The sequence below is a fragment of the Apiospora aurea genome (genome assembly GCF_038362705.1).
Source record: "Apiospora aurea strain CBS 24483 chromosome Unknown utg000008l_segment0_segment0, whole genome shotgun sequence".
Classification (NCBI taxonomy): domain Eukaryota; kingdom Fungi; phylum Ascomycota; class Sordariomycetes; order Amphisphaeriales; family Apiosporaceae; genus Apiospora; species Apiospora aurea.
The window spans coordinates 147375-170887 of NW_027117395.1; the positions used below are offsets into that span (position 1 = coordinate 147375).

The window sequence follows — 23513 nt, forward strand, 5'->3', positions numbered from 1 at the left end:
TGGCCCTGTCCAGGAGTTGGTTGGCAGCGAGCGCGGTCAATCGATCAATCAAATAATAAAAGCAGCGAATCGCTTTCGTTCCCACACGCGCAGACTTGGAGGGATGGATATCTCCCGGCTCCTCTTGGCAGAGCCAGTAACCCGAATAAGCCAGGCGCCAGGGAGGGGTCACTCACTGACTGGGGGCAGTCGTTTGTGTGTGTGTGTTAGTCGAGCTGACCGTTATATTTCAGAGAGGAAGCGCTGATCAGCACGCGAAAATGCCATGTACAAACAGCCGAGATTGCTGCACACAGGCACGTCGTTGGGTTGGCTCATTAAACACCACCACGCCGTCACCACACCGTCGCTATCCCGCTTCTCCTTGTTGCCAATCTGGCAATCTGGCCGTCGAAATGCAATGTGCGTAGGTAGCTGGCTTTCTTGGTCAGAAGTTCCAGTGGCGGATGGATACGAACTGCGTATTTGACCTGCAAGTCAGTGGTAGTTCGTCTGTAGTTGTGCTCGTAGTCGTATTGGTGCGACCGAAAGGGTTCAATAATGGCATTTCTCAGCGCATGTAGCTGCCTGCCTAGAGAGGCTGGGTAGAGCCTGTACCACTAGGTAGGCAGGCAGGCAGGCACTCTGAACTCAACTCCAAGCAGCCTACTTTGTGCGCAACCATTGCGATGTTGGACGGGACAACGTCATGGATCTGAGTTGTACATACATCGATTATGTGTGCAGCTAGCCTTGGCACCCGGCAAGCTCGAATTCGGCTGAACTCGTGAATGATTTGGCACGTTTGTCGCGGACCCGTTTCGCTCGAGTCTGAGTCGCGGGATACGGTTTCTGATGATACGACGGGTAAGGAAAAGGGAAACCGAAATGATGTCAATTCATGTTGTGTTGTTTCCAGGTCGAACCGCCCCGTAGACTTGGAAGCTGGAGGAGCAGGCGACGCCCAATTTCGTCTTGTTTTTCTTTAATGTTGAAAATGGTTCCTGCTTTACTTTTTACTACAAAACTTGTTTCGGGCTGGACGGCATCTCGTCCTGGTGAAGTGTCCCTGGTTTCTTGCATCATCTCACCAATTCGCATAGCGCAGTCGGGAAGTCGGACAGTAAGTTCGGGTGTTTCGTAAAGGCCGCTCTGGTCGGCGAGCGCTGATCAGGTCAGCTGTGGCCTCTCAAAGTTGCACCGACTGCCGCAACTGGCATCTCCCATGAAAGGACTCCAACTTGAGGATTGCTCCGTCGTCGTCGTCGTCGCCGTTGACTGGACCTGGGCCGAACAAGTGGCGGGCAACGATAGTCTTCTAGAAAATGGCATGACCCTCGTTCCAAATCCACAGTCATGGTCCAGGGCTTCCTCTGTCTGGCCCCTGCTGCTAACCACTTTCATCATCGTCGTCGAAGTCAGCCGCCTGAATTTTGAAAAGCCCGAAACCCGTCCAGGGGGTCTGCTGCCAGTGCGGCCCTTGCCTGCAAAAATCGCAGAGGCACCCCTGCACCCTTGCTTCCCGCACCGCTACTACATACCATCGAGGCACTATTACATACCATAAGCGCTACACATGTATGTGCCATGTGCAACACATACATACGTACATACATACATACCTACATGCAGCATTTATACTGCCGGCAGGCCGAGGTGCAACTTGTGCAGCTCACAGTCGGCCAAGTCATGGTGCAGTGGTGTTAGAGCAGCTGTGCTGGAATGGATCCAGCGTTGGTTCATCTCAAGTCCTGTTGACATATGCTAGGCAAATAGGCAAGTCGCAAGTGGTGATGACATCAAATCCGTCATTGCTGCTTTTTCTGCGTACATATGTACACTCGCGCTTTTGTCAACCCTTTTCTTTCCCTTTCAGATGGAGCTTCGAGAGCAAACCTCCACCAGCTCGTCCAGAAATAGCGCCCCTTGGTTTCATCAATCTACTACTACACGCTTGACACAGCCACCCGCATCCAGAGCCCATTCAGGCAACTGTCCAGATTCCCCAATGTCAATAGAGCAGAGCGGTAGGCCGGTAATGGAGCGTTTGCGTGGGTCCAGGCCCATGTGTCAAGCGTGTCAAGCCTGCTCCTGCGCGAGCACCGGAGTGGGGGTGTTTTTCCACGTTTCCAGCTGTCTTTTTTCTTTCAGAGGGCTCCAGTTGGTGTGATAGTGTGATACCCCGCCAGGCGCGCACTATTTCTGGGCTAGCGGCATGGCGCTCAGCGAGTGCTCGGGGGTGTTGGAGCTTGGATTTTAGGCCTAGCCTGCTCTCTAGAGCTCAGTACCTACTGCACAAGGCTGTTGCCGGAATGCAGCAAATGCAGCAACCCACCAGAAAATACCTAAACAAACATCGAGGAAAAAGGGATACACCGCGACTCGACTCGACTCGAGCTCGATTCGTCTTCGGATCAGTCAATAGATCCATCTTGCCCATTCCATCTGATAACGTGGCATCGGCTATTGCTCCAATCCAACAGAGAAAGGCCCCATTCTGAGCCGATTCAGGGCCTTCCTGGCGCCATGCTCATCTCATCCGGCCACAGCGAGCAGCAGCGGCGGCACCCTCATGGCCATGGCCATGGCCAGGCCTTGGTCCGCGCCTTGGTCCGCGCCTTTGTGCTATGGAAGTCCGTCCTGCTGCTGCTGGTCGTCGCCAGTAGCCTCGGCGGCCCGCCCTACGACACCTCCACCACCCTCGTGGCCCAGCGCGCCCTAGACTTCAACGAGTCCGCCCTCGACCTGGGTGCCAAGTTGACTCGCTGGGACGCCATCTACTTTGTCCAGAATGCCCGTCGGGGCTATCTCTTTGAGCAGGAATGGGCCTTTGGTTCCGGCATGCCCTTCCTCATCTCGACCGTCGTCCGAGGTAAGTGAATCTTTGCCCCTCATCTCCTCTCCTTCCTATTCATCACTTCTCCTCGGCTTCTCGTGCCTTCCACCAACCACAAGTCCAAAGATGGATTAATAATAGTGTTGCCAATTTTGCTTACTGCGTGGTGTCTCAGCTTTCGCTTATCTTGGGATTGAGCCTACCAGCCAGTGGGAACCCCTGGTCGGCGTCTGCATTACACATGCATCTCACTTGCTGTCGGTCCTCGTGCTGTACCATCTAGGGCTGAAAATCGGCAAAGACCCCAAGGCCTCGTTCGTGGCCGCTCTGCTGCACATTGTGTCCCCGGCCGGCATCTTCCTGTCGGCCCCCTACCAGGAAAGCACCTTTGCCCTGCTCTCCTTTCTGGGCTACCTGCTCTTGGCACACGGATGCCTCGGCCACTCCCGGTCCATCCGGAAAGATGCGGCCATCGTGAGTTCGGGCATCGTGTTTGGGCTGGCTACCCTGTTCCGTAGTAATGGCCTGCTGAGCGGCGTCTCCTTTGCCATCTTTGCCCTGGCTCAGCTGCACCGTTTGGTTACTACGTCCATGAGCCTGGTCGACCTTCGACGCTTGGTTGCGCTGGGGGTTGGCGGCATAGCCGTGGCCATGGGCTCGTTGGTCCCACAGGCCCTTGCTTACCAAACATTCTGTACCGAGTCTTCCGTGACGGCGACACTAAGGCCCTGGTGCCAGAAAACTCTGCCTAGCATCTACACCTTTGTCCAGGAGAAATACTGGTAAGTCCGAAGACCGAATCGGGTTTTTCTTCAGGCCCGCCTGCGCTTGACGCTCACATGTCTGTCTGATCTAGGAACGTTGGTCTCTTCCGGTATTGGACCCCAGGTAACATCCCGCTCTTCCTCTTGTCAGCCCCCGTGCTCTTCCTGATGATGAGATCCGGCCTGGCGACGCTTCGGCCTCGGCGCGAAGTGGCGCCCGAGTCATCGTCAAAATCAGCTGCTGTGCTACAGCAGCAGCGATCGCCGGATGATGCGTCGCTGTTCGTAGGCGCCATGGCTCTGTCGCAGGTGATCCTCACCACGTTGGCCATCACGACCTACCATATCCAGATCATCACGAGGATTGCCTCGGCGTATCCCGTTTGGTACTGGTGGCTTGCCGGCCAGCTTGGGCAGAGCACGACGGCTAAGTTCGGAGGGGGCGTCGTCATCTTCATGGTCATGTACGCTTCCATCCAAGGCGCTCTTTTCGCCTCGTTCCTGCCCCCGGCATGAGAGTCGCACAGAGTCTAGCTGTTCATTCGAAAACTTATTATATTTACTTCCCTGTTTGCTGGATTTGGGCTTGCTGTCCCCTCTCTCCCTCAGATGTGATACCGTACTGCCCATGGCTGGGAAGCAGTTCGCGACGCATAACCTGGAACTCTAACGTCGCCCTGGACTGGGTCTCACGTACAAGCCAAAATCTCTCCTAGGCTCCAGCCGAAATGATACATTGATCTTAGGCTCCGCGTCTACGATTGCTGTGACTCGTCATATCTCACTTCAGCAGTCGACAATTCTTCGCCCCATTATGGTGACAGTGCTTAACAGTGATGTACTGCACCAAGATCACTTATTCTTGTTAGAATAACCAAGCCATCCATAATTTCCCTGACTGGGAGTCGTCTTCTTTTCCTTCCTCAACCCAACCATCATCTTGCCGGATCCATGCTTGAAACCCCAGCGCCAGACTGGAGCATAATGGCTGCGTAGGGATGCTGTTTCTCGTCGGCTTGCTTGGCAAGGGGAGCAGGTAGAGAGACCTTTATGTTCATCACCTCGACTGCCTGGGCTACCATCCCCATGGGCCACAGCCAGCCAAAGAGGCTTGGACGCTGGCACCCTCGCAGAACTTTCTCGCGCACCTTCCATTGAGCGTGCGTACGCTGGCTTCCGAGCATCGTTTGTTCACCGACTCAGCTGGCGGCTTGATGTCTCGGTGCTTTGCTTCTGCGGCTGTCCTCATGCTCTTGGTCGGCTTACAACGGCAGATACGCGGAGGTATTTAGGGTGTCGTAGGGCTGTTGACGCCGTAACCTCGCTAGGTACATATGCTGTGCAAGATCGGCCATACCTAGTTGTCCCACGAGGCGGCGTCTTCGTCGGGTTCAAATGCGCCGTACTCACCGAAGTCGATCATTTCGATATTATCGTCCATGTTTTCTACTTTCAAGGGATGCTCGTCGTTCCCCATGATACCCTCTCGTTGAGTTCCAACCTGCTCTCAGCTCGTCCATTCTATACTAGTTTCGCTGGGACATGTTCTTACTGCGGTGGCTTTCCCGGTGCCGTCCTGTTATTTGGGGAAGATTGCTCGGATACATGGTTTGTACATTGTCCTACGCATCGCACGTATCTGAATAGAGGCAATATCCATGGTATACGTTGCTCACGTAGTTCATCGCTTCCCGTCGTGACTCCCTCTCCATTGCGTGGTATCCTCCTTTCCGTCCCGCGTTCCCCTCCCACCGCCTCCATCTCTTGGCTCTGTTACGTATGAGCCAACCTCTTGTGGTATGCTAGAGCTGCACCATGAAGGAAACATGGAGAACCATAGGCGACAGTTAATAGAGACGGCAAATGTAAGTGGGTGGCCCTCTTGGAGCTCTATGTTTCCTCCATTCATATCATGAAAAGGGAATCGGTACACGCCATCAATCTAAACAGCCTTGACATACACCAAGGTAGCCCTCAACTGACTACTTACTTGACTCAACTCGTATGCTTCCATTGCTGTGTACCTACCTATTGGTCTTTTATAGCGTGCGACTGGGCGTAAATGCAATATCATCGCCAGCACTGGTTGCGTTGGTCCTCTAGGATACGAGCAGCGTTCTGTATTATCGATGTTCACGTTTATTTCCAATTCCGTCACGACACATTGCCTTAGCCCTTACAGAGGACGATTCCCCTTTGCCAGGCTTGTCTCGTCATCCCGCAATATGTCTCCATTTCGAGTCACTGGGATCGTGTCAAGACTGGCACCACCATCCTCGCCCACATTGATCACTCTCCGTAGTGTATGTGTACGTTGTATGCCGTATCTATCATCCGCCGACACATACAGATGAACTCCCCATTCTCTCCAACTATCGTTACGTCCCTGCTAAAATGGGCGCCATCGTAGCCCATGCGAGGATTTCGCTATGCACCTAGCAGTACACTACTGTATGGTTGCAGATGCTGAGACAACGGCTGGCCCTGGAGAGCTTACGAAGGATGGGGGCAACCAGGGCCGATGAAGTGACGAGAACCGGTTGCAAACACTCCTTCAAGGGCGATGTCTCGGCCGTACACTGCAGTAGCAAAAGCCGGTGACATATTTCGATCCCCGTGAGGGTTTGAAGAATGTGATGGGGGCTATGTACCTCCATGGCCAAAATAGCCACGAGACACATGCTAGGAAAGACTAAGAGCGTATGATGTTCACTTGGCGAAATGCGATAGTCGAAGGCGTTTCTTTGCGCATTCGATTTCGAAGGCCCATATGGTGTATCTGGTGGACATTTTCTTCTGTTTCTGGCCATACTTCCCCTCCCACCCCCCCTGAAACCGATGCTCGGAGATGAGGCCGCGAGATCCTGCCTAGTCCGAAATCGAAGCATCGAGTCACCACCGTCGTCACGACAGTAGCCAGCCCTATCGGCCCTTGTGAGTATTCGGTCATGTTTGCGAGTCAAAGGGGCGGGTCTATGATGGGCCAGCTTCTTTTGACATCAGATTTGGGGTTTCCATCTCGAGCCTCTCGGGCTAGACATGCGGACGCGAGTGTGTTGTCTCGTAGCAGTTTTCCAATGACCAAGCTGGGGGTCGGGCCGGAAAATGCCAAGGACGACGGGCTCCTCGATCTACCGAGCACATATACCTCTCCTCCATTTCAGTCCCGTGATACGCATCACCACGAGGGCAACCGCAAGCGCATGCCAGACGTGATCGTACCTTGGCCTCCTTGCACATTAATCCCGTGGGATGAATCGCAGTTTCAGAAGGGTGAGCCAATTCGGCTTGTGTCGTGTTTGAACAAACTTACTGCGTTTTCTCATGTAGACCTGCCCAAACCGATTGATCCTTTCACACCCGCAGCTGAAAGTAAGCATTCTCCAGCAGCAACTTTAATTTCAGCTCCTCTGGGTGTAGGTACATACTTGAGAGCACAGCTTCACTTCTGCCAAGTTGCCGAGTTGCATCGGTAGCCTAATCTTATTGCCCATCGTCGTTCATGCAGAGAGCGCATGCCAAGGGCACCCGTTGATTCTGCCTGGGTATAAGTAGTTTCATCGTGAACTAGTAAGTACAACCGGATTTAGCCTCCGAGATCCAATATTCTGCCCTAAAAGGGCGGGCCACCCTTATGCTTAAACGATGTACGAAGGTCATGAATGTCGAAAATATCTAGGTAGTTGATCACTACTACGTGTCGGGTATCGGCAGCGAACCTGGGTATTCTTCTCTGGGGCTGGCTCACACGGGCATATGGGCCAGAGGTGGTGGAAATTTCGCGCAAAGCGGGACAGCCGACGTCATATACGAATTGTGTCATGTGTACGCTGATCAAGAGAGAGAGAGAGAGCGGAAACTGGTCAAGCTAATACCGAAAAAGATACAAATAGAGGGGAATTTTGCAATTACGATCTGTCTTTTGAGTCCAGGATAGCCCGGTTCCTGGCGATCTATTCTCGGCAGTCCTGGGCAAGATCAGGCCGTACAAAACACTACGAGAGCGGACAGACAGACAGCTGATCAAACAAGATCCCCGGTGCCGGGTCGCCGTGCGCGGTGCCTGAATGACATGACGATCGGCCGAGTCACGCCTTGTTGCAGAAGCCCAGCTTTCCTCGAGTCCACCACGCTTCAGTCAATAGTGTCGCGCTCGCGACAGCACAATATGTACACATCGCGAGCTGAACACCTCTACCTGGCACCCGGTCCACCAAGCGAACTGCGCGCGATTGGAACTGGGTCTTGGCTTGCTCGAACTTTATTTGAATGGGAAGGGATGTGCTGTTACAACATTTCGCACTCGTGTGTCCCTTCGTCTAGTGCTTATGCTTATGTGCCTCCCGAATTCCGCACCCGGAAAGGCGAAAGGGAAGGATGGCCTGACAACCAGGCCATGTGTGCGATGGGTCTCTGCCGCCTACTCAAACTATCGATTCCGGGATATACCCTACAGGCCACTCACTCCAGTCCCCTCCTCGATGGTGCGATGCCCTTGCCATGCAACGTAGTTTATTTGCTCGTGTTGCACACATGGACGCAAAAGCCTGTTCAAACCTCTGTCTGCTCGGCTTTCTTCATCCGGTCTGCGACTGAGTAGCGCAATGTGCAAAGAAGCGGAAATATATTAGGTAGCCGCATGTCGGTCGGTGCTCTGAGACTTTAGATGACTTCTAACGGCCTCTAGTGTATATTGGATGGTGTTCCAGTAACGGTGGTCGGCGGAGTTGCTCCCGGCCGGCTCGGTCCAATTCGAGATGCTGCATAAGCTTGGGGGAAGGGGGAAGGGGGAGGAAGAAGAAAGAACAAGGCTATGAGGGCGAGCTAACAGTGGTTGCCGAGAGCCTAGTACGGCTCAGTCAGGAAGCCCAAGAGGGAAAAGGAAAAGGCGGCTTAAACTCAAACTCGTGCCATGCCCGCACACCTACAATACCACTAGCAGTTAAGATCTGCAGAATGTTCTCTCCTCTTTTCTTTTCTTCCTTGACATATTCGCCCGGATGGATCAATGGGCGGACGCAGAGAAACTCTCCGATGGGCCGTTACCAGCGACCAAGCAACCTTGGTTTGTTTTGTAGGGCTGCTTCCATTTGCCTAGTCGCGAGACGAGAGACGGAAAGGGAGAGGCGCAACTTCGAAAGAGAGCCACCAGTGTTTCCCGGATCGGACTTGCTTTCCTTCTTTTTCACAGATCGATCTATCTGGGTTAGGGGGGAGGGTTACATCGCAGTTACAGGCCGCTGCGCAGCGTCGTATCTGTGCGCGCGCCCTCGCGACCTACCTATGTAGAACCAACCCCCTGCCTCGGCGCCCGAGGCTATTAGTAAATTCGGAGACCAAAACCGCGCGGGGAACACGGAAGGGAAGTGCTGTTAGCTAACAACCTATGTGTAAATCATCTTTTCTGTCAGTTTTTTTTTTTTTTTTTTTTTTCAAACTGACAGCGAGTAATCAAGTGTGGCAGTGTGAAGGCGGTTCTGCAGACATTCCGTCTTCACGTCGTTTTCGACATTGGACCAGACGAACTGGAACACTTCCGCCTTCCTGCGACTTTCCCCATCTGTGAGGCGCCTGTATCATGGGACTTTTTTCAGCAATTGGCGAGTCATTAGCCGAATGCGGACTTGGGTACCATCTACCATTCGCCAATAGTCTTCCCGCACTAGGTCCCAGCCAGCAGCAGGGGGACCCTGTATTTTTAAAATGTAGCTTAAGTTAATAATACACGGTTCCCACTGGGGCTGAAAGAAGGGAAAGGAAGAAAAAAAAAACCCCAGTCAGTCTGTGTCTATACCAGGATCGCCCAGACACAAGCGTCAGTTCAGGCATATGAATCTAACAATCACCGCGCACCTCACCATCACCCGTCCCAATGGGGTCCCGTCATAGCCGTTTTCGAACTGCTTGCCCGCTTTCTGTTTCTGCCGGGAGGGGATGCAAGAGGAGGAAGAGGCAAGTGGTAAGGGAGGAGTTACAGTAGCAGGCGGGCCCCCGCAAGAGATGCACCACTAAGAACGCGCGCCGGGACTTGCAATGCAACCCCGAGATCTGTTTCGTCTTGTTTCCCCGACGAGTTGTGAAGCAAGATTCTGAGATAGAGTGAGAGAGAGAGCAGCAGCAGCAGCATCAAACCAAAAAAAAAAAATCCCGGGCTCGGTTTCGCGCTCAGGCCCCCTCCCTACTCTACCCGTCACCGTGCTTGCTACCCCGGCCGTTACGGGAAGGGTGTGTACAGCCACGATCCAAACCACCACCCAACTGCCAGCGTCGTGATAGGTAAGTAGCAGGCTGCCGTGACTAGTACCGGTCGGTTGGTTTGCCTCTTCAAACAAGGTTCTTTTTCTAGATTTTCAACGCTTCACTTCCCGACTACTACATACATACACTGCCCGTGACAGGCCTGCGTGACAGGGTTTCAGGGCGCCTTTTCCAGGCCGGATGATGATACTGGGAAAAATCCCCGACCCTTCCTGCTTCCAGAACGCGGGACTTCGACGGAACGGGAGAGTCATGGTGGGCGGCCAGATCGAGGTTTGCCTTGACTCTCGCTCGGACGTCTGTCGCCGCGGCCGGCTGGGCTGGATTGGTTGGTATCATCGAGTTCAGAGCGCTCCCAGCGCCGCGGGACGGGAACTCCGTCATCCATCTGACGATACCACTCACTCATCCGGGTGTGGCTTGAAACCCACGAGAGACTCTCTCTCGGTCTCTTATCTTCTACCTATCTTCATATGTGCATTACTCTGGTGGATCTGGTCATTGCTGCTCGGTCCTCCTGTTACCCCAAGCTGGTCATTCTTAGCGGACAGTGTTGCGAACCACAGCTTGGTCGTATACATAGTAGTAGGTAGTTTTGGCTACCTTGTTCTTGTGTCAATATGTGTAAGCAGGCCAGCAGGGTGGCAGGGAACAAATAGGAAGGGTCCAGTCGATCCCCATTTGCCCTTTCGCAATGACCAACCGGTCTAGCCAATGGGCGGCCCTCGCGCATGTTGACGTGCAGGCTGCTGTTCTTTTTGGGCACCTGAATTCGGTCGTTCAGCCTGAATGTCCAGCAAGGCCCTTGGGGCCTGAAAACGTAAACACCACCGCCTCATGTTGCGGTGACTAGTTGGCACTTTAAGGACCCTCGCTAACGCAGGGAAATTGGCATCTCCAAGGGACCATTTCGGAGGTGTTCTGTGAAAGAACTGCGAACCAGAAAACCAATGCCGAACATGCGAGCACCAGCATGAGGTGTGAGGTTTTGATTATTCACAGACCCCCCCCAAAAAAGCAATGCACGCATGTATGTAGGTTAACAAAGTCACTGACAAGGTGATGATGCTCTGACCACCTGTTTGCCCATATGATCAACGTTTTGCGAACCGTAGCCACAATCGCAGGTGCGGTCGGTCACCCGAAGCCTCGTTCGACTGCGGGGTATGCCATGGGGTGGAAAAGAAACGTCTTACCCTCCATATTTTCTTTCTCCCAAACTGTGTTATAGCTATTCTCTCTCTTGTCCCCGGGACAGTAGGAATAAGAGGAGGGGTGGCCGAATGTCTGATGCCTGAAAGGAAGGAAATGTGGTGCTGTCTGTCGCAGCCGCACTAAAGAGCTAGGCTTGTATCGGAAAACGTATGAGGCTTCGGCACATCCTCGAACTGGCTACCGTTTTAGTACGTCACTTCCGGCTGGCTACCGGCCAGGGGTCCCCAAAACCTGCAGGACCGGGGGCAGGGATGTTTTGTTACCTCGATTTACACACTCAATCGCGGATTGATCGCCCGACTTATAGCTTGCCCGGCCAATTGGGGACCGCCCTGCTGACTTTGACAGTGGGGGGGGAGGGAACGTGCCTGGGTGTGCCTGGGTGTGCCTGGAGTGCTTCTCCCTCGGTCTGTCTGTGTGAGCGAGGGGGTTCCCCTGAAGGCGGCATGCAGCAGCCCAAATGGATCGTCGGTGCTGTTGCAACCCTGCACCATATCTCCTTCCTTACTTGAACGGATGTACCTATCAAGACTGATCGGTGCTTCATGTGTGTTTCCCGTCGGGCGGTCGTTGTACACGAGATGGAGGAGGAGGGGGTGGGCGGCGCTGCGGACCATATTGTGTGGAGCAAGTAGGGAAGGTCGAAGAGAGAAGCTGGGCTGGGCATCGACAGGGAATTAAATAAGTATCTACCAGCATCTCGGCCTTTTTTTCGACTGAGCGTGAGAGCGAGCCAGCGAGCCAGCGAAGTGAGCGAAGAGAGAAATAGCAAGGGCAGATTGCAATTTCACCAGATCGCACACACCCCTGATGCCTTCCATACATGGGTCTTTCTCACTCCCGTTTTCGAGTCGAATTTGATATAATACCTCCCCGGTGAGCGGCCAAAGCAGAGATAGGAAAAGGGAAAGGGAAAAGAGAAAGAGAAAGAGAACGAAAACAAAGACAGACAATATGGAAGCCAGCAACCGCGTCATCATGGCGCCCGAGGACATCGACCACTCCCTCGACCATGAAGGGCGGATAAAGGAGATCACCACCATCCTCTCCGTCTTTAGCGCCGTCGCCACGCTCGTCGTGGCCCTACGCATCTACACCCGCGCCATAATACTCCGGAGTTTCGGTACCGACGACGCCGTCATCATCGGGGCCTTGATACTCACCATCGGGTCCGCCGTCGCCATTGGCCTTGGTAGGTCGCATACCCATGTTCATGTTGTCGATGCGTCACTGACAGATATCCTGTTCCATAGAGGGCAGGTTTGGTCTCGGCACACACACATGGGTCCAACCCCTCGAGGACTTCATCCCCTACATGAAGGTAAGATATTTTCTTGTCGGCGACTGCATGTAACTACCATCCGTCACGATGAAGAGAACCATCATAAAGCCCCAAGCACTGACAAGACCACCCGCTGTTGTAGTCCTTCTACGTCTCCATCATCCTCTACAACGTCGGCCTGTGCCTGATCAAGGTCTCGATCCTGCTCCAGTACCGGCGCATCTTCACGCAGAAACTCACCCAGTGGATGTCGGGCGGCCTGCTGGGCTTCATCCTGGCCTGGACCGTGACGCTCTCGGTGCTGCTGCCGCTCGTGTGCTACCCGGTCGACAAGTTCTGGGAGCCGGCGCTGCCGGGCTCCTGCGTCAACCAGCTGGCGGTGTGGTACGTCATGGCCGGCGTCAACATCATCACCGACTTCGCCATCTTCATCATCCCGCTGCCCGTCATCAAGTCGCTGCAGCTGCCGACCAAGCAGAAGATGCTGCTCGTGGTCGTCTTTGGCCTGGGTCTCTTGTAAGCCTTTTCTCCCTCTCTGCATCTCCCCCTCTCGCACACATACGATGGTCGCTTACACGCCACCCCTTCTTACAGCACCTGCGTCATTTCCTGCCTCCGCATCCGGACCCTGAAGATGGCCTCGCTCACCAAAGACCCCAACTGGGACAACACGGACGCCGCCCTCTGGTCCTTCATCGAGCTCTGCATCGGCATGCTGACGTCGAGCCTGCCGACGCTGCGGCCCCTGATCGCGGCGGCCCTGCCGCGCCAGTTCGGCTCGAGCGGCCGGCGCGGATACCAGGACTACAGCGGCGGCGAGTATGGGGCATCATCCAAGTCGCGGAGCCGGGCCTTCTCCAGCTCTGCGCGAAAGAGCGGGGGAGGAGCGCTCCCGCTCGAGTCGGCGGCGTCCGACAGCCTCGAGGAGCTGCACCAGTACCACGTCGGCGCCGGCGACCGCAAGGACCTTGAGCTCGGCGTCGGAGGAAGGGGGCATAGCGGCGGCGGACGTGGCGACGCGACGCCAGGCTACAGCGTCGCCGTGTCCTGCGGCGAGCGCGAAAACCACGACGACGCCTTCGAGATGCAGAAGCCGGCGGGCGCGGCCGTGGCGGCGCCGAAGCGGGCCATGTCGAGGACGGGAGGGAACGGCATCACGGCGACGACGGTGGTGACGCGGGTGTACGAGCCGTCGGTCGGGAACTTGCGATGAGTAGGGAATGATCCGATTGGGATGATTACGATGATTATGGACGCAGAAAAAGCGACGAAGGGGGGCGTTGAGGGAGGAAGAAAGGTTGGATTTTGACCCTTACTTGGCCATGTATTTGATACTTCCTTTTGTCCATACCTACTTAGCCAGTTGCCTTTGATATACCCATCCATTCACACTCTTTCTCCCCTTCTCAACTGCCGGCAATGTGGCGACGGGGAGGAGAGCACTGCTTTCAGAATTCTACATCCTTCAATCCAAGAAAACACTTTCTCTTTCATTTCTGCTTTCCTGCCTTTCTATCACTGATACTGCCGGTCACTTGCGTTGGTCCAATGAATCGTACCTCCTCCTTCATCTCTCTTTGCGGCATGTTGCTTACAAGTCCTCAAGAGGTCCAGTTGGTCTTGGTTGAATGCATTTGAGCCATCACCGTCACTACTCCCAACTTTGCAGCAACCGGCTGAGGGTTTGGGGCTGTCCTACAGCTACAGGCTTTGCTAGAGGTTCGCCTGTACTTCCTCGCCAACCCCGCAACCCCGCGCCGCAGCTCCCCTTCCTCACGAACAGCATCGCTGGAGGAGCATCGGGACTGTCAGCACACCAATCGCAATTTTTCGGTTCCCGTCTCTCTTTCATTTGCATTCAAGGTTCTATCTCTGCTCTGCTTCTGCTGTCAGCTACCAGCCCTACTGCGGATCTGTTCCTTCCTTCTACTCCCAAACAAGACCATTCGATGCTGGGGACGATCGCCGGGGCTTTCTATCACTTATGCCATTCCCCCTCATCTACCGACTGCAAGGACATCGCCGACAGCTTCTGAGACTGCCCCCATGAGCATGCTACAAGTTGGCTTAGCCTACACCGCCGCATCTGAACAATCGCTTCCGTTTCCATCCCGCTACTCTCCCGGGTCTTTAGTTAGCCCTTTGAACCCTCGACGGTTTGCTCACCTCACAGCCCCCCGAGCTTTGGTCATTGTCTTGTACAGCGCACAAGCTAATCCAGCCCAGCACAAACACGAAGGTGCACACAATGATCATATCATGCATCCGCGGCGGCGAAAATTGAGGTGTCTCCCGAACCGGACCTTGCTGTCTGGTCTCCAGCGGGCCACATCGGAAAGAGTCAGCCGCAGGTCATCAGCCGCGGTGCCCGCTCTTGACGTCCAAGCCGCCTTCTCTATCCCGACGTCGCCACAACTGCCATCCCGTCCTAGAATCAACAGAGACAAACCACCTCTACAGTGGATTTGAAAGGATTACATCCTCTCACGAATCTATACCCAAAACAGAGTGAACACCGGGTCACAATTGGCTAACAACACTGGACTGGATCAGTCGACAGTGCCGGACTACTGCTGCCATTGACATTGACTCTGCCCACATACGATGTACACTCCCATGCTTCTACTATTACAGGTATGATGTCGCATGCTACAGCTCTCATTGAGTAAAATACTTGCCGTGCTTCACACATGACAGGAGCAGGATCACCACGATCTGTCAACAGAGGCCTGGAGTGAACGGCAGTCTGGCCATACTTGGCCGACTCATCTCTCAATACAATTACACCCCTGAAAGGGGATAATAACATACCTCACCTGGGTTGCTGGAACACTGCTTCAGCGCCGCACCACAACTGACTGCAATGGTCCCTGTGGTGGGAAGCCTCTCTTGATGCTCGACTTCATCTCACTCATTGACATTCAACCTACTTCTCTTGCGGTGTTTCACATGCTTGCACTGTCCTGGCTTCCGCCATCTACCTATGAAGGACCGATGATTCGTGTATTATTATTGACAACCTATCGCCCTTGACAGGACGAATTTGATTCCATGTTTCTGCTTGTATCCAAAATCACGTCTATCACATTACGGTGGCCCGGGCCTCGACATCAACTGATATGAATATGCCTTTTCTGACCTGGCTATGGCAGTATTGGCCCGCCACTTACAATGAATACTACAATCACGTATCTGCCTCTCACTGTACAGGTTGTAGCATGACAGCTCTACACTACCAGATTCCATAAGCCACTTCTTCGGCTACTTGCCGATTGTCATCACAGCCATGAGATAATTGAAGGTGCAGAATCGGTGATCAAGCCGCTGGACAATCGATGACTGGCAAGCTGCCATTCAAGAGCAGTTGCTCAAGGTGAAAGGAGGGTGACGAGTTCTCACACCCCTAATACCGTGACTGCCTATTCGAGGCACCTTCCAACTCGCCGACGGCTCGACGGCAAGTACACAGATACACAACCACTCGCCGATTCAATACAAGACAATCGGTTCTGGTTATTTTTTTTTATTTTTTTCACCTTCTATTCAATAAGGGTCAACTGACCGACGCGCGAATCTCGGTGTTTTGCCTACTTCAACCACCCTCATCAAAAACCATCTGCTCTCGAGGAGGCTTCCCTTCTTCTTCCACCACTACCAAGTCTTGCAGTTGCCAACTTCCTTACCGACCGCCTACTGCTCGTCGCCATTTCTTCCTTGCATCTTTCGACTTCTCTGTCATCAAAGCATCTTCGGCTTGTCTTCGATTCACTCATCGAAGATCGAGTAGACTGCCCTTCTTCTTCCACCACTGCCAACTCTTGCAGCTGCCAACTTTCTTACCAACCCCTGTGCTCGTCGCCACTTCTCCTTCACACCTTTCGACTTCTCTGTCTCCAAGAATCTTCGACTTGTCTTCGATTCATTCATCTACCATCATCAACTTGGACACACAGCCCACAAGTCGCAACAACAGCAACTGAGAACAGACACCATGGCCTCTTACAGCGAGAACCCCCAGCAGCAGCAGGATGCCGACCGTGACCTGGACGATTGGCTTCATCTGACTGGCTGGCACAACGTCGCCGACCGCAACGCGAAGCTCGCGCAGTTTCGCGACATCCACTACGACTACGAGACCAGACGTCGCGAGCTCATGAGAGGCACCTTTGACGACATGCCCCAGGGTCAGGGCCCCTATGAGTCGTCGCAGAACATCGAACTGGCTGGCAACGCTGGCAACGAGGTAAATCTCACTTGAAAACACATACACACACACACACACACACACTTTCATTCTATCACTCATGGTAATCTCACTTTCACACATGTACTGGCGTATAACGCGCTCAATCACCCACACACAGACAAGCATACACACACAGAAACTCGCTAAACCCCAACTCCTGTAACTGAAACTAACCACGGAAACGTTATACAACATCGCAGACTCTGCCCCAGCGCCCTCCTCAGCAGCAGCAGCAGCAGCAGTTCACCTTGCCCATCCGCCCCGCCCCCGGCGCTCACCACCAGACCGGCCCTGCTGGCCCTTCTGGCCCCAGCCTTTCTACTCGTCCCGACATCCCTACCGGCCCTGCCCGCCCTGCTGTCCCCACCGGCCCCCGCGCTCGCGAGCGCACCAACCGCAGCCGCAGCCGCAGCCCTGTCCTCCGCGGCCGCAGCCCTGCCCATGGCCGCAGCCAGATCCGCGGCCGCAGCCCCGTCCGCGGTGGCGGCCGTGGCGGTGGCCGCGCCGGCGGTGCTGCCGGCAGCTATCGCCAGCGAGACTATCCTGAGCCGAGACGCCCCGCCATCCACCCCATCCGGGAGGTCGACCTCGGCGATTGGGACGGTGAGTCATTGTTATTCCAGTCACCCAGTGGCCGTACAGGATTATTCCGCTGTCCCGCTTTTGGTTACTACCCACGTTCGTTCCGTCGGACTAACCTGACCGCGTCGCATACACAGACACCCGCTTCTTCATGATCAAGAGCAACAGCCTGCGCAACATCTTCGCCTGCCACGACGACAACCTCTGGGCCACCTCGTCCGTCGAGAAGGGCAACATGCTGTCGGACGCCTACATGACCACCAAGAACGTCATCCTCTTCTTCTCGGCCAACGGTTCTCAGGCCATCCAGGGCTATGTAAGTCGTTTTTTCCCCCGCCCGTTATTCCGCCGTATAACCACCCAACCCGCGGATCCGCGGAATAACCAGTGGCATCTTTTACCCACCACACATCACATTTCCTCGGCCGCTCAAATCCGTTCAGCGTCCGTCCGCCGCCCGTTCTCCGTTAAGCGGACCGCGCTCAAACCCGTTATTGCGCTATACCGCACTATTACTCCCCCTATACCACCCCGTCGCCCCGCTATTTCCTCCCTTCTCCCCACGAACCCCTTGGCTAACCACCGGCGCAACCGCCGCCCGCAGGCCCGCATGATCGGCCCCCCCTCGGGCAACATCGCCAAGCCCGAGTGGTACCCCCGCTTCTCCCACAACATGTCGGAGCCCTTCCCCGTCGAGTGGCTCTCAAAGAACACGTGCCCCGACCGGCCCATGAAGGGCCTGCTGAACCGCCTGAACCGCGACGACGCCCCTGGCAGCGGCGGCGCCTTCCTGCCCCCGACCCGCTCGCGCGACTGCCAGGAGGTCGACGGCCAGTGCGGCCGCGACATGCTGGAGATCCTCAAGCGCAACGCCGAGAGCGCGGCGGCTGGCACTGGTGCTGGCGTGGCTGCTCGTGCCGAGTAGGTGGATTCGGCCGTGGATGGATCCTGAGGTCAATCGATGGGCGCGGGACAACCAACTGGCTGTTCATATGCCCGAACTTGGCATAATACGCATTTCATGTTGCTTGGACTAACCAGAAAGACCGACAGCTATGCCGCCTGGACTATCAGCTATGTCGTCTGGAATAACCGAGTCCTTGGGCGGACCGACTGGGCTGTTGTTGGCGGCACGGAATTTCGCGACAACGGAAGCACCGGATCAAGTGATTATGCCACTTGAGTATCTAGATACAGCTAGCTAGTGCGTGAGTAATCGATCACACTGATGCTTGCTTCAGATTTTGCCATTGTGTTTACCGTGACTGGCTCCTTACGGCTATGTGTTTGTGTCTGTCTGTGCGGGTTTCACAGGCGGGATCCTGCACGCAGCACTTGATGATGGGATGGCAGAAGGTTTCACTAATACACACAGCGTGCAGCCCAATGTCTGTTCCGATCGGTTCGCAAAAGGAGGTGGCAGACCGACGAGTCTACGGATTGAATTCACCGACCGTCAAAGGAGTTGTTGTAAGGCCGGTGAGCATAAAGCAAGCAAATGTGATTCGATTTTTGCTATCTCCATATAAATGAATCAAGGTAAGAAAAAAGGGTATCATCAATATCATCTCCATCTCAGCCAGCCTCTCTACTACCACACCAGCACAGCGCCCAACCCAACACACCCCAGCATTACCGCCCCAATCTCCACGCGCCAAGCGACACGGCCGCCATTGCTCTTCTCCTCCTTGCCTCCACCCGAATTGCTGCCGCCGCCGCCGCCAACTGTACTCCCGCTGCCGCTGCTGCCGGTGCCGGGCGGAGTGACGGTGACGGGGGCCTGCTGCGCCTTGATGGTGACGGGGGCGATGGTCCGGGTCCCCACAGTGGTGCCCGGGATGGTGGTGGGAGTCGACGGGGCGGTGACCTTGTAGGAGAAGACGCTGCCCGTCGTCGGGGTCTGCGTCGCGGGCGGCAGCACTTTGCCTGATGTGCCTGAGCCTGAGCCTGAGCCTGAGCCTGAGCCTGAGCCGCTGCCTCCACCTCCTCCGCCTGCGTCTCCGCACAGATCCGTTATTGATGTGAGAGCCACTGGGTATTTGGTCAGCAGTCTTTCATGATTCGGTTGGAGCAGAAAGAATGCAATGCGGACAAAAGTAAAAAGAAAAGAAAATAAGAGGAGGAAGCAGAAAGGAAAACTCACAGATCAGATCGTCGTCGCGACACTCCTGGGCCAGGCAGGGCTCGGCGTAGTAGATGAGGTTGGGCTGCTGTTTGCAGGCGCAGCCGACATCGCTCGGGTTGCAGCCAAGGAAATAGACGGTGGCGGCGTAGCAGCTCCGGGTGCAGCTGGACATCTCTATCCCCGCAGCTTCGGCCCCATTGCTGCTAGTGATGCTCGTCGCCATCATTCCCACCGCCAGGACGAGATGTCGTCGCAGGCGCATCTTTTTGGGCTGGGGGGTTGCGTTGGAGGGTTTAGGTCATGCGGCAGCGGCGGCGGCGGCGGCAGCGACAGTGAGTAGGGGCCGCAGTAGAAAGAGCTGCGGTTGCGTGCGCACGTCGCGCGCTTGGGAGTTCAATCGATTTGGTCAATGGTGGTTGGCTCCGGCGGCTGGTAGGTATCGCCAGGTCAAAGGCGCCGTAATCTTATCTTCTGTGACCTGACCTGTGATGCGTTGTGCAACAGCTTTCGAGGGAGGATTAGGCGACGGTTGGGGATGCTCTCGTCACGAGGTCGTCAGCATGATGGAAATTGATGGCTCTCTCTCTCTCTCCTTTTTCCAGTCGTGGCAGCCACTCAAGTCGCAAGGGATTTTGTTCGTATTGATCAAATCAATCGATTCCGGCAGCCACGAGAGAAAGCAGTATCGACAATATTGAATTGTAATTGCCTCGCATTTACTTGGACCAAATTGCTGGGCAGGCTGGCGTGTGTCAATCATGGTTTTGCTGGCGGCGGCGGCGCCTGCTGGGCCCTGCAAGCAACTACTGGCCCTGCTGGCCCTGCTGGCCCTGCTAGTTAGGTACATAAGGTACTAGGTTAACTACCAATGCTGGGTGGCCATGCCAATGCTGGCAATCGGCTGCGCCTTGATGGGCGCCTTCTCTGACCAGCATTGTTTTGACGGGCTCGTTAGCCCAGTTACACGTGGAAAAGAGTGGGAAGCGGCACAGGAAATCAATTGCTGGAAAGTGAAGCAACCTGGCAGCTCCACGCCCGGGCTGCGTCGCTGCCGGGTTGTCTTGTCGGGTGGAGTGTCGCAATGGGTTGCGCATTCGTTGCAGGCATTGGACGGGATCGTCTGTTGGCCTTTGGACGCCAGAGAGCAACGGAAAAACCAAGGCCTGGGGTATCTGCATTGTGCCCCTGCTGTTGATCAGAATCTCCCGAACGTTATGCTGGCTACTACACGTGCAATACGCGTCAACTCCATTCCACTAGAGAGAGAGAGAGAGAGAGAGAGAGAGAGAGAGAGAGAGAGAGAGAGAGAGAGAGAGAGATAGAGATTGTGGGCTCGCGATATTTCTTGACGTGGATCTACTTGATAGCTATGCAGCTGGTGGTGCAATTGCAGGCAAGGAAGAAGTCAATTGATGCTGGCCTAGCAGTTGGCAGCCTGGCGTGTTGGGTCTCGCAGCTGCAGCAATGTCAGCCAGATAACTCCACTGAAACTGGAGCTAATTACTACATGCACATCAATCAGTATGGCGTGCATGTACTTGACTCACCAAGAGGCTCAATCTGGTATCGTCGGCATCCTCTCATATCCAACCATCCTTACGCTGATATTTGCTTCAATTGAATACAAAGAACGGAATGGCTTGTATCTAATTGCTTTCTTACTCAATATCCACAGCCATGCACGAGAAGAGGCTCCAAAGGATGTTCGCCTTGAGTTCAAGCTGCATGACGTTGTAGATTGAGAGGTATTAGAGCGACATTTATCCATTCTCAAGCGGCCCGACTCGCAATGCACATGCCCTCAGACAGAATGCGGGGAGGGGGGAAAAGGAAAAGGGGGTATCATCCACCACGGCCGACTTGTCGCACGTACAAACTTATCATCTTCTCTTGAACTCAACCCAAACCTAGCATTGGGGGTCCAGCCCCCAAAAGCGCCTCTCGTACCAACCTCAACCTGGCTGGGCTGGGCTGGGCTGGGCTGGGTTAGCTACTGAGCGACCACCGCGACTGGAAAGCCGCCGGTGGCGTACCGCGCGTCGACGGTCTCAAGGGGGGGCGGCACCGCATCCCGCACCACCATCGGCGTCTGCTGTTGATGCTGCTGCTGGCCAATATTCCCGAGAACGCGGCCCCATTCTTCGTCCCTGATCCCGATCCCGTTCTTCTTCTTCTTCTTCTTCTTCTTGCTGCTGCTGCTGTTGTTGCTATTATTCGTGATATTATTATTCATGCCCACCCCGTCCTCCGGCCTGTGCCCAATCTCAATCACCTCGTCGCCCTCCTCGTGCTGTAGATTGGCCATGTTCGTATCCACCAACCGCCTTCGCGAATCCGTCTGCCGCAGCGACCGCGTCGACGCCGCCCCCGTCGTCGGGGGGCGGGATGCCGACGTCGTCCTCGTCGTCGCCGTAGTAGGACGAGGGCGCCCGCGACACCTGCGAGACCGACGCCGCCTGCGACCGCGGCAGCGGCTCCTGCAGCGTCCGGAACGGCACCTCGTTCCAGCGCGCGTCGTTCCAGGCCGAGAGCGCCTCCTCCTCCTCCTCCTCCTCGCCGTCCCGCCCGCTGTTGTAGAAGTGGTAGGTCGTCGAGCCGCTGGCGCGGTAGCTCGGAAGTTGCATATTCCTGGGCCCGGGCGCTAGTAAACGACTGCTGTCGTTCGCGGCGGCGGCTGCGGCGGCAGCGGTGCCGGTGGTGGTGGTGGCAGGGGTAATATTGGGAAGCACCGCAGGTGCCGGGAACGAGAGGATCCGGCCCGGGGCGCTGGACCGCGGATTCCGTGTCTGCCTCGCCGCCGCCGCCGCCGCCGAGGATGACCACGCGTCCGAGGATGGGGCCACGTTGTCTTTGAGCCTGATCCAGTTGTTGTTGTTACGAGGTTCCTGGGTCATCCCCGCGGCGCCGCTGCTGTTGGACAACCGCTTGAGCAGTGCCCGCGGCGAGGCACGTTTGGCAGTAGGATGATTGTTAATACCACGACTCCGCCCCCTGGACTCATCGGTGGCGGCGGCGGTTGCGACTGCGACTGCAGCAGTTGTGTTTTCTTGAGCTTCTTGTACTTGTTCCGGTACGCCCGCACGAAGAGCACCAAGATGATGGTGACGACGACGTGCAGGGCGATGGAGATGCCGACGACGGCCGCGAGCGAGAGACCCTGCTCGCCATTCTTGCCGTTGTTGCTGTTGTTGTTGTTGTCGCTCGAGTCGGCGGCGGCGGTGACGGTCGTGGTGGCGGTGGCGGTGGGCGAGGAGAAGACGGGCGGCGGCATGCCGGGGAAGGGGGGTGGTCATGGACGGCAAAGTCTCGGGCGAGCTCGGTAGGGTGCTGGGGATCACTACGCCGGGCTGGCCCGAGCCCGGGGGCGGTGGGATTGGGGGGTATTGGAGGTGGCGGCGGCGGCGGTGGAGGTGATTTTTGTTCTCGGGAGCTTAGTGATGATGATGATGATGACGATGACGACGGTGGTGTTGTTGGAAGAACAACAGGAAAAGGACGCGGTGTCGTCGACTTTGTTCGGCCCGGGAGTAATGGCACCTTCATCATGTCGAGTGGACCGTCCTCGATATATTAGGTAGGCAGAGGACCTCGGATTTGTCCCTCCAGCCGACGGGGAGCTGTCGTCCGTCAGATGTGAATATGGCAGACCGCTTCAGTCTTAGCAGTCCAGATCAGCTCTCCCAAAGCCACCGTGATGTTTCGAGTCGCTACTGAATCGGCTGGTTACCTCAGGCACCTGGTCCTGATGACGACGCGTCTCCGTGTCGGACTACGAAGATGGTTGAGTATATCACGGCTGCTGGCCTGGCCCGAGTCGACAAGGCTTGAGTCCGATGCTATCCTGTGGACCCGAGTTTCTCGTGGCCATCGAGGGATGCCGTAACATCAAATGAGAGGGGAGGCACAACTCAACTGACTACTGAAGGTCATAATAAATCCAGGGTCCGGGCATTCACATCTATGCGGTCCACAGAGTGAGAGCAAATGATAAGATAATTCGCCTCGATCAAGATACTAGAATCAGCCGGCCTAGAGAGAGCACAACTGACGTCGAACATCAACGACGTGGAAAGAAGACTCCAGCGGATTCGGGGCAAAGGTTATCGACTACTATCAAGTCAGGCATAGTCACATTGCAGAAAAGGGGAGGTATTGGCGCGGGCGCGGGGACAAGATCAAGAAAAGAAGAAGAAAAAAAAAAAAAAAAAGCTTTAACGCCTTGTTTT

General features: G+C 55.3%; 6 protein-coding genes across 6 annotated transcripts; 3 read left to right on the forward strand and 3 right to left on the reverse strand.

Annotated features, from left to right (window-relative positions):
- Positions 1 to 2505: 2505 nt before the first annotated feature.
- On the forward strand, positions 2506 to 4095 carry PG986_011526 (GPI mannosyltransferase 2; the record flags this gene model as incomplete). Its single annotated transcript, XM_066847748.1, has 3 exons — positions 2506 to 2851; positions 2991 to 3597; positions 3672 to 4095. The coding sequence occupies 3 exons, from the start codon at positions 2506 to 2508 to the stop codon at positions 4093 to 4095; spliced, it is 1377 nt and encodes a 458-aa protein (XP_066694444.1).
- An 841-nt stretch (positions 4096 to 4936) lies between these two features.
- PG986_011527 (uncharacterized protein) lies at positions 4937 to 5291 on the reverse strand (the record flags this gene model as incomplete). The annotated part of the gene is made up of 2 exons (XM_066847749.1): positions 4937 to 5080; positions 5256 to 5291. The coding sequence occupies 2 exons, from the start codon at positions 5289 to 5291 to the stop codon at positions 4937 to 4939; spliced, it is 180 nt and encodes a 59-aa protein (XP_066694445.1).
- Positions 5292 to 12006: 6715 nt separating this feature from the next.
- Positions 12007 to 13547, forward strand: PG986_011528 (uncharacterized protein; the record flags this gene model as incomplete). The annotated part of the gene is made up of 4 exons (XM_066847750.1): positions 12007 to 12244; positions 12306 to 12373; positions 12477 to 12850; positions 12929 to 13547. The coding sequence occupies 4 exons, from the start codon at positions 12007 to 12009 to the stop codon at positions 13545 to 13547; spliced, it is 1299 nt and encodes a 432-aa protein (XP_066694446.1).
- Positions 13548 to 16325: 2778 nt separating this feature from the next.
- Positions 16326 to 18087, forward strand: PG986_011529 (YTH-domain-containing protein; the record flags this gene model as incomplete). The annotated part of the gene is made up of 3 exons (XM_066847751.1): positions 16326 to 16577; positions 16793 to 17183; positions 17300 to 18087. 3 exons carry the CDS (start codon positions 16326 to 16328, stop codon positions 18085 to 18087), a joined length of 1431 nt encoding a protein of 476 aa, XP_066694447.1.
- A 666-nt stretch (positions 18088 to 18753) lies between these two features.
- PG986_011530 (uncharacterized protein) lies at positions 18754 to 19549 on the reverse strand (the record flags this gene model as incomplete). Its single annotated transcript, XM_066847752.1, has 2 exons — positions 18754 to 19154; positions 19306 to 19549. 2 exons carry the CDS (start codon positions 19547 to 19549, stop codon positions 18754 to 18756), a joined length of 645 nt encoding a protein of 214 aa, XP_066694448.1.
- A 1728-nt stretch (positions 19550 to 21277) lies between these two features.
- On the reverse strand, positions 21278 to 22558 carry PG986_011531 (uncharacterized protein; the record flags this gene model as incomplete). The annotated part of the gene is made up of 3 exons (XM_066847753.1): positions 21278 to 21532; positions 21609 to 22211; positions 22265 to 22558. 3 exons carry the CDS (start codon positions 22556 to 22558, stop codon positions 21278 to 21280), a joined length of 1152 nt encoding a protein of 383 aa, XP_066694449.1.
- Positions 22559 to 23513: the final 955 nt, after the last annotated feature.